At 43.1% G+C, this 15,474-nt stretch overlaps 1 protein-coding gene across 3 annotated transcripts; it reads left to right on the plus strand.

The window, feature by feature from the left end:
• Positions 1 to 3,762: 3,762 nt before the first annotated feature.
• LOC115103198 (uncharacterized) lies at positions 3,763 to 14,567 on the plus strand. 3 transcript variants are annotated; one of them, XM_029623956.2, is made up of 4 exons: positions 3,763 to 3,845; positions 10,820 to 12,821; positions 12,991 to 13,076; positions 13,394 to 14,567. In XM_029623956.2, exons 2-4 carry the CDS (start codon positions 10,943 to 10,945, stop codon positions 13,484 to 13,486), a joined length of 2,058 nt encoding a protein of 685 aa, XP_029479816.2. In that variant the 5' UTR covers positions 3,763 to 3,845; positions 10,820 to 10,942; the 3' UTR covers positions 13,487 to 14,567. The 3 variants fall into 3 exon arrangements, with proteins under 3 accessions (XP_029479816.2, XP_029479813.2, XP_029479814.2); XM_029623953.2 differs by lacking the exon at positions 3,763 to 3,845 and adding an exon at positions 5,564 to 5,853; XM_029623954.2 differs by lacking the exon at positions 3,763 to 3,845 and adding an exon at positions 5,565 to 5,853 and having other exon boundaries at positions 13,367 to 13,486.
• Positions 14,568 to 15,474: the final 907 nt, after the last annotated feature.

Here is a 15,474-nt window from a genome sequence, read left to right on the forward strand (position 1 = left end):
GATAAAGGCTTTGATTTAACTAGAGTGTGGTGATGTGATATTAACTTTCTTTCCGCTCAAGGGGAAGACACTGCAGATATTTGTCGATATCCATTATAAAACACAGAAACCAATCTATATATACTGTCTCGTGCCCCCAAATATCTCTCACTTAAAATATAATTGTCTTCACTGACCCTATAGAACAGTGTTTCCCAACCCTGGTCCTCGAGTACCCTCAACAGTACAGTTTTGTTGTAGCCCTTGACAAAAAAAACTTCATTCAACTCATTGAGGGCTTGATGATTAGTTGACAGTTGAATCAGGTGTGCTTGTCCAGGGTTAGTGTAATGAATTTCCTCCTCCTCCTCCGAAGAGGAGAGGCGAAACGGATCTGAGGACCACTATGCGTCGTGGTAAGTGTCCATGGTTCTTTTTAATGCGTTAAGGTACACATGAACAACTGACTACAAAAAACAAGAAATGTGAAAACTCAAAACAGTCCTATCTGGTGCAAACACAGAGACAGGAACAATCACCCACCAACACACAGTGAAACCCAGGCTACCTAAGTATGATTCTCAATCAGAGACAACTAATGACACCTGCCTCTGATTGAGAACCATACTAGGCCGAAAACAAAGAAATACCCAAAACCTAGAAAAACAAACATAGACTGCCCACCCAACTCACGCCCTGACCATACTAACTAAATACAAAACACAGGAAATAAAGGTCAGAACGTGACACTACCCCCCCCAAAGGTGCGGACTCCGGCCGCAAAACCTTGACCTATAGGGGAGGGTCTGGGTGGGCGTCTGTCCGCGGTGGCGGTTCTGGCGCGGGACGCGGACCCCACTTCACCATTGTCTTAGTCCGCCTTATTGTCCGCCTCCGTGGCTTTCTCACCATGGCAACCCCTCTCAATGACCCCACTGGACAGAGGGGCAGAAGCTCTGGACAGAGGGGCAGGAGCTCGGGACAGAGGGGCAGGGGCTCGGGACAGAGGAGCAGGGGCTCTGGCGCCTCTGGGCTGAGGGGCTCTGGCGCCTCTGGGCTGAGGGGCTCTGGCGCCTCTGGGCTGAGGGGCTCTGGCGCCTCTGGGCTGAGGGGCTCCGGCAGCGGCGCCGGACAGGCGCGACGCTCCGGCAGCGGCGCCGGACAGGCGGGAGACTCCGCCAACGCTGGGCAGACTGGCAGCGCTGGGCAGACTGGCGGCGCTGGGCAGACTGGCGGCGCTGGGCAGACTGGCGGCGCTGGGCAGACTGGCGGCACTGGCGGCGCTGGAGAGGAAGGCTCTGGCAGTGCTGGACTGAGAAGCTCTGGCGCCTCTGGACTGAGGAGCGGGAGCTCTGGCAGCGCCGGACAGGAGGGAACACCTGTGTTGATGGGACGGAGAGACAGCCTGGTGCGGCGGGGTGCCGGCACTGGTGGTACCGGGCTGGGGACACACACCTCAGGGCGAATGCCTTGCATACTACGCCAAATCAACTGCTCTCTCTCTTCGCACTCCCCCAATTCTATTAACACCTCCTCGAGTGTCTCCTCATCTCCCATCCGTTCACTCTCCTCCATTCTGTCCAATAACTCCTCGACCCTCTCAGACTCAGCCCTCAGCTTCGCCGACAGCTCGGATAACATCCATGGCTCCTTTCGGTAAACAGGGGGAGTTGGCTCAGGTCTGGCTCCTGACTCTGCCACACTCTCCCTGTGCCCCCCCCCCAATAAATTTTTGGGGGTGCGTCTCGGGCTTCCAGCCGCTCTGCCGTGCAAGCTCCTCATAATGCCGCCTCTCTGCCTTCGCTGCCTCCAGCTCGGCTTTGGGGCGGCAATATTCCCCTGGCTCTGCCCAGGGTCCTTTCCCGTCAAGGATCTCCTCCCAAGTCCATCTCTCCAAATAGTGCAGCCTCTCCCACTGCTGCTGCTGCTGCTGCTCCTGCTGCTGTTGCTGCTGCCTCTGTTGCTTCTCCTGCTGCTGCCTTTGCTGCTACTGCTCCTGCTGCACCTGTCGCTTCTCCTGCTGCTGCTGTTGCTGCTGTTGCTGCTGCTGCTGTTGCTGCTGCCCCTGTTGCTTCTCCTGCTGCTGCCTTTGCTGCTACTGCTCCTGCTGCACCTGTCGCTTCTCCTGCTGCTGCTGTTGCCTCTGTTTACCACGCCGCTTGGTCCTTGGTTGGTGGGTGATTCTGTAATGAATTTCCTCCTCCTCCTCCGAAGAGGAGAGGCGAAACGGATCTGAGGACCACTATGCGTCGTGGTAAGTGTCCATGGTTCTTTTTAATGCGTTAAGGTACACATGAACAACTGACTACAAAAAACAAGAAATGTGAAAACTCAAAACAGTCCTATCTGGTGCAAACACAGAGACAGGAACAATCACCCACCAACACACAGTGAAACCCAGGCTACCTAAGTATGATTCTCAATCAGAGACAACTAATGACACCTGCCTCTGATTGAGAACCATACTAGGCCGAAAACAAAGAAATACCCAAAACCTAGAAAAACAAACATAGACTGCCCACCCAACTCACGCCCTGACCATACTAACTAAATACAAAACACAGGAAATAAAGGTCAGAACGTGACAGTTACAATAAAAATATGTACTGTTGGGATTAGTCAAGTACTAGGGTTGGGAAACACTGCTATGGAGGAAAGATAAATTGTGAAGCCAGAAAAAAATCCATATTCACAGACCTTGATTCTTCTACCATTTAAATTCCCTGACAGGAGTAGTATTTGGTATTTTCTAAGGATCCCCATTAGCTGCTACTAACGCAGCAGCTACTCTTTCTGGGGTCCACACAAAACCAGACAGAGTAGCTAACGGTTAGCTGTGTAGGAGGCTGTGTGGGGGAGTCTTTTGTATTCCATCCCAGCTGTTGGTGCCATGCATGTAACAACAACACATCAAATAGTCAGGTTGTTGTTTTGCATCTTTATTCTGCTACTGCTGCTGCTCTGAGCCAGTGTGATTAATGAGGATGAAGGAGATTAGAATGTCAAGTTGACAGATGTAACACGTGCCATATGTGATTATGAAAAGTAGTAAATCCTTTGAAAATGTCATGTTGGTGTGTGTGTGTGTGTGTATGCAAGATCTACACTGAGTGTACAAAACATTAGGAATACCTGGTCTTTCCATGACATAGACTGACCAGATAAAAGTTATGATCCCATTTTGATGACACTTGTTAAATCCATTTCAATCAGTGTAGATGAAGGGGAGGAGATAGGTTAAATAATCCATTTTAAACCTTGAGACATGGAATGTGTATGTGTGCCATTCAGAGGGTGAATGGGCAAGACAAAATATTGAAGTGCCTTTGAACAGGGTATGGTAGTAGGTGCCAAGCGCACCGATTTGTGTCAAGAACTGCAACGCTGCTGGGTTTTTCACACTCAACAGTTTCCTGTGTGTATCAAGAATGGTCCACCACCCAAAGTACGTCCAGCCAACTTGACCCAACTGTGGGAAGTATTGGAGTCACCATGAGCCAGCATCCCTGTGGAATGCTTTCGACGCCTTGTAAAGTCCATGCCCCAATGAATTGAAGCAGTTCTGAGGGCTAAAGGGGGTGTAGCTCAATATTCTGAATGTTTTGTACAGTCAGTGCATTTACGGTGTAGCTGCCCTTAGCTTGTGATATTCAATGTGTGAGCCTGTGAACGCATGTTGCACACACAACTGTCATCAAAGCTTCTGTTTCGTGATTGGCTGATTTCCACGCACCCGATTTGTGTCGCTGCCTGCCGCTGTGGTGACTGTGTGTGTGTGTCAGACAGATGCAGACAGGCACACTCCACTTCATCACTCCACCACTGGACCAGTCCGAGCCCGAATCACTGTGGAAAGACCCTGAGAGGTAAGAGATCAGTAGGACAACATGACGTTTGGTCATCACCTAGTTATTCAGCATCAGGCTGATGACCATTAGCGACACTTTAGAGACGGTGACCGAAGTAGGAAGGTCACAAAAATGTGCTTTGCACTTGATAGTCTTGTAGAGGTGGTTACCAGTTCAGAGTATTGATTTAGTACTGCTGGGATTGTATTCTGGAAGGCAAAAAGAGTGATAAAGATGGAGAGTGTTTGAGAAAAACAGGGAAAGAGAGATACAGAGAGAAAAAGTGAGAGGGGGAGAGAAAGATAGAGATGTAGGCTAGAGTGTGAGAAAAAGAGGAGGAGAGAGCTCTGCTTTAACATAAGGTAGGTTGTGTTATTGGTATTTGGTTGATTCGGTTCTTACTGTGGCTTAAGTGTGTGGTTGAAGTGGATAGAAACAAAGCTCTGCTCCAGTGAGCCAGCTGAGCTGAGGAGAACATAGAGTGAGGGTGGATTAAACTGTAAAAACACTCACAGCAGCATTGAGCATTCCTGCATACACTAGAGAGGTTGTCAAGCTGACCACTGGTTTAAGACTGAGAGTAGTGTTTTTAAAAATGTGTTTTATAAGTTTTAATGCTGGATGGAGAGCTGAGAAAAGTTGTAGTGAGTTGAGGAAGCGCTTTTGAAAGCTACTCTGACATACAGTTTCGGGTATTTTCTACAGCTGGAATGCCCCCCTGGAACTCAAAATGTCAGAGTTATACAGGCCATTCACATTACAAGAGACAGATATATATCCAGGGTTGCCATTTTAGCCAATTTGGGCCACTAAAACTAACTGTGCTTTGTAGACATTTTGTTTAGCATATGGGGTAGATATGGTGGCTTTTGTTGGGGTTCTCCTCTTATTTTATTTTGTATTTAACCTTTATTTTATCAGGGAGTCATATTGGGAACAAGGTCTCTTTTACAGATGAGCACTGAGTTACATAAATTACAGAAAATACACACATCAAAATATAAATAGAAAATGGAAGCAGAAACTAAAACACGGTCCTAAAAAACAAACACCGTTCAGCAGATTAACTGAACACCTTTAATGGTGGGCATACGGCCTCATTTATCCCAGCATGCCCAAAGTGAACAACTGATCCCAAATGTTGGACACAGAACAAAAGTGGAGCATTAAAAGATTAAAAAGCCCGTCCTGCCAAGGCACTCTCATCCACCTCACTTAAAGATCCATCATTGATCCAGATTGGAATGGCTTTTTAACAACTGTGTCTAGGGGTTATTCTTCAATACAGTACCCTCACCAGAGACTTCACTCACTTGCACCACTCAGCTCTGGTTTATCCTTGAAACGACTGAAATATTTAGATGTTCTAATTGTCCACTTAGTCACAGAATATTAATACTATAACCCAGACAGCCCAAGCAATGAACTTAGGGGTCAGTCAATTGAAATAATTGTATGGACAAATCCTGACAGCTGGTAAAACACTGAAGCCCTTTATGGGAAAGGATTTTAATGGACCACAATGAATAATCAGTGAGGTAATGATTTCAGAGCAGTTGGTCATGGAAATCGACAGGGTTCTAAAAAGTGCAGGCAAAATCAAACGTTCCATAGCTGGTCTCTGAAAGAGAAGGAGCCTGGGGGCGATATCTGGATGCTGCAGTATCCGATGCATACGCGCCCAACGTATCTATCTGTATGGGGATTGGGCAGGATGCTGTGAGAGAAGCGCGGGGGGTCGCGGGCGATGCAATGCATTTCAGTGGCGTTTATGCCAATACTTATTGCGTCTGCTCTATTTAACTTCAGACAAATTTGCCTTTCGAATCGATAATTCCGACCAACACCTACCACACACACCCACATAAACGCGAATCTCTTCCTCCTTCAAATTAAACCTATGAATTACTCGCAACGGGTGGCCGCTTGGTTGAGTTCTCTACCAGTGAATGTAGTTCAAATAATATGTGGTCGCTTCGGTAAATTGGAGATGATATCCTTCTGGTTGCTCTGTTGGAGGCTGCTGGTAGGTACCAGATATGTTATCTTATCCAAGTATACTGTATATTTTCGCCACGGCCAGCCTGTTTTGATTGGCAGCTCAAGGCTTGGATGGGTACATAAATCGCATGGATTTTGCACAGCTACGGCACGTGAGTTAATCTGTCACTATGCTGGGCATTTGCCTGGTCGGTGCATGTCTGTTTGCTATCTACATCACCCCGCAGAATGGTGGAAATGTCTGTAATTTGCGCAGTGGGGTATCCTAAGCATTTTGCGCGTGACTATTTTATCTGTTGTCCAACATGTCTTTGGTCCTCAGCCATATGACAGGTGGTTGGCCTTTACGAAGATTTAAAAAATGTCCCTTTAAATTAAGGCATTTTTCACATTATTATCAGCCAAGCAATTCATTCTCATAAACATATTTACTCTCTGAGATTTCCTAGAATTGAATTTTCTCATTCTTTATCACTGCAAATGGTGGATCATTTCCCCATTGGTTGGGTATCCTGGGAAAATTGTGAACAGGTTATTCAGAGTACATCACTCAACCTTTGATGTAACAAGGGAAGGGGTGTGAGGGAGGCTCCTCATACTCAACAATCAAGTCATCTTTCAGTTGTATTTTCCACCTCCCACGTAAACCGAACTGAGGGATTTCATCCTACTGTAACCAGCTGTTGATATCATCATTGTTGTGTCTGCAGACGATCAAAACAGTAAACCTATCTTGGCTGTGCAGACCACAGACTCCATTTTGCAATGATTGAGTAGAAAACAGAACACATTACCTGTAGGATGTGCTGGGTCCATACAGCTACAGCAGGCCACGTGGTCATGATATAACAGTACACATGGACAACACAAAGATGCATGGCCATGCAGGTGAAATGAGTTGCTGATAGCCTGGCAGGTGAATCCATCCCTAGGCTTGTGGTAATTTGACCTTCTGCAAAGCACTCAAAAGATTTCCTTCTCATTGAATTTTCAAACTGTACATGTAAACATTCATAATGCTATTCAGTAAAATATTTGTGTGTGTAAAGTAAAGCTTCCCACTGAGCACAACCTGGTTGAATCAATGTAATTTGTCAAGCTATTGTGACGTGGAATCTAAATGGAAAATACATTGGATTTGCAAAAAGTCATCAAAACTGTTGTTTTGAGGGTGACATTTCAACCACAGAATTATGTCATCATGGTAACCAATTTTAAACCTTGTATAAAATATGTTTAGTTTGTACCTTTGAAACAACGTCAGAACTTCAACGTTATATCCACTATCAGAAAAAAACAATAGGCTTAGCAGTACCTCCTACTGGAGAGCAAATGTATCTACAGCTATTGCATTTGGTCTCCCATCCTGGGGTTTAACCAAGCCCAGCTTTAAAATTTGTCACTAACTACTACTAACTGTTACCCTGAGAATGATTATTTAGAGATTTCTTAATAACTAAATATATTCACCATTGCTATCGAAGTCATTCAAAAGGGTAGGTTTAACAGTGCAAATGACATTTAACCATACTGTATAAGCGTTTGTAAAGAAATCAAAAGCTATTGTTTCAATTCAGCCCAGGGTTCAACAAAAATAAACAATACATATAGGCCTAGGGTTCAACAAAATAAACAATACATATAGGCCCATGGTTCAACAAAATAAACAATACATATAGGCCCAGGGTTCAACAAAAATAAACAATACATATAGGCCCAGGGTTCAACAAAATAAACAATACAAATAGTTCAACAAAAATAAACAATACATATAGGCCCAGGGTTCAACAAAATAAACAATACAAATAGGCCCAGAGTTCAACAAAATAAACAATACATATAGGCCCAGGGTTCAACAAAATAAACAATACAAATAGGCCCAGAGTTCAACAAAAATAAACAATACATATAGGCCCAGGGTTCAACAAAATAAACAATACAAATAGGCCCAGAGTTCAACAAAAATAAACAATACATATAGGCCCAGGGTTCAACAAAATAAACAATACATATAGGCCCAGGGTTCAACAAAATAAACAACACAAATAGGCCCAGAGTTCAACAAAATAAACAATACATATAGGCCCAGGGTTCAACAAAATAAACAATACAAATAGGCCCAGAGTTCAACAAAAATAAACAATACATATAGGCCCAGGGTTCAACAAAATAAACAATACATATAGGCCTTGGGTTTCAAGCTTTAGTGAATGTCAAATGTAATATGTTGGATTCACGTCTCCATTTCAACCAGAAAATCGAAGTTAAAAGAACAGGAATAAATCAAATCAAACTTTATTTGAAGTGCATTTAAAGTTTGATTTGATAGTCCTGTTTTATTACTTCGGTTTTTGGTTGAGATGGAGATATTTGGTTGCGTTGACAACCAAACACAATTTAATCTCACTTTTGCAATACGTAAATAGCCTATTAACTTGTTGGATTCAATAGTCTACATGTTGGATTCACGTCTCCAACTAAAACAAAAATAAAAGCTAACGAATAGGATGAAGCCAGTGGCTCAGATGAAAGTACCCAAGCTTTAGATACATCTCCTTTCAAATATTGCTATTTGTTTGTCAACCAACACAATTCAATATAACTTTTGTAATTCAGTAAATAGCCTCAAGTTAAGGCTATGTAACAGTTTTTATTCAACTCATCCATGGCCACATTTAGAGGTTACTGTAACTCTAAAGGTCTTATTATGTCATCATTTTTAATATAATTAATTATATTATATATTAACAAATATAATGAACAAATGAATAAATCTTGTAATATAATCTCAACTACAATCCAGGTCATTTGGTAGTGCTATTAGATGAAGCACAGTGATAACACCTTAAATTGTAGTATAAATACAACATATCTGACATTGTAATCCCATTTGAACTTTGTTGTGTTTTTAAATGGTTGAAATTAAAGTCGTAACACATTTAGATGACAACTAAACCAAAAATCTGACATTGTTTTTCCATGGGGAATTTGGTTGTGCTTTTAGATGGTTGAACGCATGTGATAACACATTGGGAATTCAACAAACTTCTGGCTGTCTTTTTGAGTGGGTAAATAAAGGTTGACATTTCATTGATCAACGTCTCAACCAAAAATGATCTACATTTCCATGTTGAAATGACTTGGTGTGGCCAGTGGGTTAGGCTACCCTACTTTTCAACATATGTCCCTGTTGTATCATTCAAGATAAATCTGGTTCATCTGGCAGATCTAGCCATTACTGGTATTGCAGAGAGCTTACTGTACATTTAATACTGCTCTATGTACATTACATATGACCCAGAGGATAAAACATGTGAAAAGGCATCTCTCTTACAAGCTGCTCCCAGGAGGGCTTGGATTTTCATCTCAGCAAGTTTCTAGGCAACCGTTCCAAAGCTATATTTATACCATATACAGTACAGCATGTTTGCTAAGAGATTCACACCAAGTGGACTTGATCTCCATCCAGGAGACAGTCAGAAACACCAGTATATGGGAGGAATAGTTTGTATGGTGGTGCACTGGAGAAGCAAAGCTAGTGCAAGTTAAGAGCTTCAAAGAAATCACTCCAACCATCAGCATTAGGATTGATACAGCATTATGGATGAATGACCAGTACATGTTGAATTCAGGACTTAGTACAGTGTGGTGGATGGAGGCTGGGTTGGATGCCCTGAGGGCTCGAATGTACTGATTCCCTGTACTGCAGTACCAGGACCCAATGTTCAAACGCTATTGGGACACAACCGAAATGACGGGGGCCGAGGTATTTCATTCTTACATAATGGTTCCAATTTGTTCTTTCAGATGGGTTTATTCTGTTCTCTTTCCAATGCCATTGTCACAGTATGCAGCGCCACATGTTTGCAACATGTGCGTAAACAAACACACACACACACACACACACACACACTCAGAAACATGTGCAATGCTTTCAGCATGTTTTTGTTTTTCTTCAGATAAAGAAACTGTTGATTATTTGCAGATATGTGGTCTCCAAGCTTTCAAACAACTTAGGCAATAAGCACGCTACACAGCTTCACTTGAAAAATAAGTGCTGTCCAACTGGTGGACAGTAGCCTATGCCAACTCCAATGGTGTGAATTATCAGTGTTGGTGTGTGGGTGTATTCACTATGCAATAAATGTTGTCTTAGCAATAGCTAGGTATGTTGATTAGGGCAACTGTGTGGGCTGATTTGCTTACATCCCCAAATCAAGAAGTCAGTTTTAATCACATGTAAACTGTTAATAAGGGCCTCAGAAAATGGTCTGGTCACCATGTTTCATGCACACATGTACTGTATGTAGACAGCTTGCATCTCTTGTATGAAAACCTTATCCAAACGTTCATCTAAAGACATACAATATGTATGAGAACAAGCCCATCTCCCTTCACCTAGCCATTTTCTGTGTTTTTTTAAATGTATGTCAGTACTATGTTTGTTTTGACATCAACATGTTATCCCTGGCAGAATCACATGCTTGGCTGTGAAATGATCAAATTCATGCTAATTCTCACCCACTTACAGCGAAGCCATGCTCGGTTTGAAGCATGTCTCATGGTATTTTATGCTTTGAAAAGATTTCCTCCCACCCTCGGTGAGCACCAGAGTGAGGACAGCGTTTTGATGAAATTAAAATGGCGTGGTGAAACCCTGGTGTGTCACATCACAGAGAACCAAAATGATAACCAGTTAACCAGTTACTGTGGTGGGTGTTAAAAGCATAACATTATACCACCTATAAGGATAAACTATATATTTTTTACATGGAACTGGGGGTACTGGCTGGTATAGGTGTAACTTAATTTGAGATTCACTAAATAAGGAATTCCACTCGCCACCACACTTCATCAAAAGAGCCATCGAAGAAAGACAAAAATACCTCATACCAGGTTCAGTAGGCTATCCCATTGATCTATTCAGATACCGTTTTTTTTTGTGTCTCTGCCTTATTCTACCCTTAAAGTGTTTTATTTGACTTCCATAGAGAGCCACAGCTGGAGTGAAGAGGATAAAGGGGAATGAAGTGAGAGAGAGCTGCAGTGCCAGTGCCAGCGACACTCCACAAGAGAAACAACAAGAACAAGAATCCCACTCTGGGGCCGTAGCCATGGAGACCAGCCCGCTTTCAGAGACGGACGAGCTAACAGACTATAAAATGGATTCTGGGGAAACGGAGGACCAGAGACCCCTGCTTAGTGAGAGCGAGGAAGAATGTGACCAAGAACCTTTCGCAGAATACAGAGGAACAAAAGAGAACATAAAAACGTCAGTGGATGAACCAGACGAGGATGATGAACATGTGGAGGGAAACAGAGAGGAGGGGATTCTCAACTTTGGGACAGGACAAGATGACTTCAGTCTAAAAGAGTTACTCAACTCCTCAAGTATATTTGGGAGTGAACCCGTTTGCAAGGTGGAAGACCTGCTTGCAGAAGATGACGTGGACATCTCTGCTCCATCAGAAGTGATGGTGACACAAGAGTCCATCTTGGAGCAGCTTATCCGAGAGGAGGTCTCCTCTGACGTTTCTACGGGGTCCTGTCATGACCTTGACCGAGACGACCTGAGTGACTGTCTGCAGGTAGAAATGGCCATCGTGTCATCAGACAGCGAGACTGATGACCAATGGAGGTCCACTTTTGCATCTACAGTCAACAAGGAGGAAAGGTGTGACGGAAATGCTCAAGATGCTCTCGAGAAGGATACATTTGCAGGGGAGGCAGAGAATGGGGCCAAGGATGAAACTGCAGATAGTCCTCACGAGCTTGAACAACCCGATTGCCCCACAGAATGCGATATCCAAGACCAAGATATGTCCTCTGGCCAGTTCAAGGTCTTATCAGAGATTCCAGAGGATGAGGAAGAGGCCAGCCAAGGCGGAGCTTGCAAAGTACGTCGTTCTACATCTGCAAGCTCTTCTGTAAGCTCTGACCCTGACAAGAAGGTTCCTCAAGACTACTGTGTGATACAAGAAATGACGAGCAAGAACGTTAGTACAGAGCATGTGGACTTCCAGGGGGCTCGGAAGCAGTGGCGCCAAATGGAGGAGCAGACCAAAGGACAGGTCCAGGTCCACCAGCCCACTGTCAGACAGCAGGGGATGTGCCAGGGAGGCCACAGCGCCATGTACACACCCGTCAGGAACATCGACCGACCCAGGAGGGACACCGAACTCGACAGCCTCGCCCTGGGTGACTTTCATCACACCCAGTTCAGCCCATGTTCAGAAGACTCAGGTCTGGATGACCTCAGCTACAGGTCCCCTTACGAGGACTCAGACAACCCTGTCGAAAGGGAGATACGACAGACCATAGAGCGCGAGGAAAACTTCAGGCGGGAGAGAGGGATCGCAAAACAGGGTCAAGCTGGAGAATCGTCTGCACATCCCAGACCAACCACTCTCTACCCCGGCAAGTACGGGAAAGGTTTTTGCCAGGAGGTGGAGGAGAAACGGAAGATGTTTGACTCTAGTGATCCCGGATGCAGGCCACTGAGGTCTCCCGACGCAAAAACCCCAACCTTCTCCATAGCCACCTCCCCCTCACCCACACCGAGGTGTGCGACCTACCATGAAATGACCGCTCAAAACGTGATCATCCTGGAGCCAGACTCCTACCCCACCAGCCCAAGGCACCGCACCCGAGGATCCCTGCTCTCCCCGGGTCCCAGCCGTTACAGCGAGTGGCCTTTGGAGACGTCAGCCAACGTCATCATTCTAGAGACGTCCAACCTGATCATTCGGAGCGCCTCAGAGTTCTGCCTGAGCTCGGCCTCCTGCCAGGAGACCCAGGAGAGCACATTTGTCAACAACCCCTTCTTCAAACTGCGCTCGCGGAGCTCCATGTCCCTGGTGGACCAGGAGATTAAGATGGTGAAGCAGAGGGAGGAGGAGTGGAGGAGGCAGAGGAGCCAGATGCACACCAGGGAGAAGTATGACACTGTTGTGGTGTCCCCAAACCTGGAGAACCTGAGCTTTGATACAGCAGGTATGTGCTGATGACTGATGAAGAGCACAGTTAATATGGGAAAGAGTTTGTGGTTTGTAGCTGTGTTGTGTTTTCATTGCATCACTAGTGGTCACCACTTGTCCAAATTCGTGATATAGGTCTCTAAGCATATGAATGTATGAGTATTAATGGTTTCTCTTTCTTTCAGAAGTGCCACTGAAATGTGTGTCTTCCCCTTCATCACCATCAAGGACTCGAAAGCTGGACCGCTCCACCCTGTCATGTGACCATAGGGTATGTCCTATAATTAATCAACGAACAGATGTTAGCCTAGTCACCTGATCAAATGTTTGTGCTTTAGTCAACTCCCTTGTGGTGTTCGTTGTCATGCCAATTGCAAAACATGACCAGTGTAGAAAAATATATTTTGTCATCCGATTGCCTCACTAAATGTCATCTGAATGCCTCACTAAATAACATTGCATGTGCTCATGTTTAATTGTGTTCATTACATTTTCTGATACTGTTTTTTCATTACAAACCATTTTATACACCATCCATTTTCACCTTGAAACTGCATGCAGTTTTACAGGTGAAACTCTTTCCCCCAGTTCCCAGAATCACTCTCCACATTACCAAGGAAAAGGAATGCGATGGCTCAGAGATGGGAGGCAAGACTATTTGTCAACCACGAACAAGAGTGAAGAACATTCAAACCTGAATAATCCCATTCCATATTACTACAGCTGCCAACTTCCTGAACTTTGCTAGATGTTTCCAGTTCTATTATTGATACAGCTTGAATATATATATTCATTACTGGTACTGTACTTTTAAAGTTATTGTGAAATAAAATATGTAATTGGTATTGTAAGAGATATGACACAATGTAATGAACATAGATGGACTACCGGATGAGTACATTACGATATTGTTCAGTTAAGATCTTTACATATTTTTAAGTACAGTCTTGGTTATACAAAAGAAAGATATTTATGGTATTTTCGTATTGTATTTTCCTCTAAATAGAGTTTAAACTAAAGAGGCAATAAGAATGTTATGATAAATGTGGAAATCCAAAGCAGTAAAAAACGAAACTATCATTGTTCTAAAATAAAGAATGCATATTATGATTACCTATATAATTAACTTCATTTAAAATGTTTAATGTGATAGCCACTTATAGTATAGGATATTCAAAGCTTGACCCGACATTGCCATTTTGAGATGCCTTTTTCAACTATACTACTGTTTTTTATGCTTCACAATGTGATCTTTTTTGTTTGCAGGTGGTCTAGTATTATGTACTAAACTAATGCAAAACTCCAAGGTGAATACTTTAAAGTTTAAATTGCATTCTCTGTTATTTTAAGTGTTAAGTTGTTCCATGGAGATTTCGCTTTTGTTTGTTTCTCAATTAATAATTCTGCATCAAAATAAAGTTGTATTGACATTAAGGAAAATAATTGACTTGTCCTCTTGTTACCTAGAAATGGGTGTGACTGTGTGTGTGTGTGTGTATGGTTGTGTGTGTGTGTCACGTTCTACCCTTAGTTCCTTCGTTATGTCTTTGTTTTAGTTTGGTCAGAGCGTGAATTGGGGTGGGTAGTCTATGTTCGTTTTTCTATGTTGCGTTTATGTGTTTGGCCTGGTATGGTTCTCAATCAGAGGTAGGTGTCGTTCGCTGTCTCTTTTTGAGAATCGTACTTAGGTAGCCTTTTCCCACCTGTGTTTTGTGGGTGATTATTTTCTGTTCGGTGTTTTTCCATTCACCGTAGAGGACTGTTCGTTTGTCATATTTTTGTTCAGTTATTTGATTAAAAACATGGACACTTACCACGCTGCGCATTGGTCCTCCTCTTCTTCCACCTACGACGATCGTTACAGTGTGTTGATTGGGTTATTGACTGGGAAGTCCACACTAGCTATAACACCAATACAATAAAATCACAGGTACAGTAGTCACAGGACGGGATAGTAAACTACAAATTCATGCATGATTAATTTATACAGTAGTATACTACAGGATACATTCCGTTTTGGAAAGATATCTGACATGCACATTAAAGTTCAACAAAAAGTGCATTTTCTAATTATTAATTAAGATATCAATAATTGATAGAAAGAATAATTTGTGCATTCTCCCTTACAGCGCTTTACCAACACTTAGCAGAAATGTAATACACATGAACTCATATGGGACAAGGCTGTATCAAGATAATGCATTTCAATATACAGCTTAAATAGTTACATTCAAATGATTTTCTCAATCAACCATTCATTTTTTATATGAAATGACACAATCTACATTTAAAGTGGCCTGTATGAATGTAGCTGCATTATACTGAGTATAACATTGAGGACAAAAACTTGAAACACTTGAATCTTTGCTATATGGCATGCAGTACAGAGCTGCTCTGTTCAGATATAGACTAATTATAGTTATCTTTCAACAAAATGTGAAGATTGCAATCATGATAATAGATTTACAGTACTCTGCATTTTCCTGAGAAGTTGGAATAACAACATTAGCACAAAATCAATAGTACAAAAATGCTTTTGGTATGTGTGTGAAATTGATAATCTATCCAGTAAAAATGTTTTTGTTTAAATTATTCCCTACCATTTCCTTTCCCTCGATCTAGAGATCGTACATCTGGTTCAGTGCCTTGATCTGCCTGTGGCCTGAATC

The sequence above is a fragment of the Oncorhynchus nerka genome, linkage group LG20, assembly GCF_034236695.1.
Source record: "Oncorhynchus nerka isolate Pitt River linkage group LG20, Oner_Uvic_2.0, whole genome shotgun sequence".
NCBI lineage: Eukaryota > Metazoa > Chordata > Actinopteri > Salmoniformes > Salmonidae > Oncorhynchus > Oncorhynchus nerka.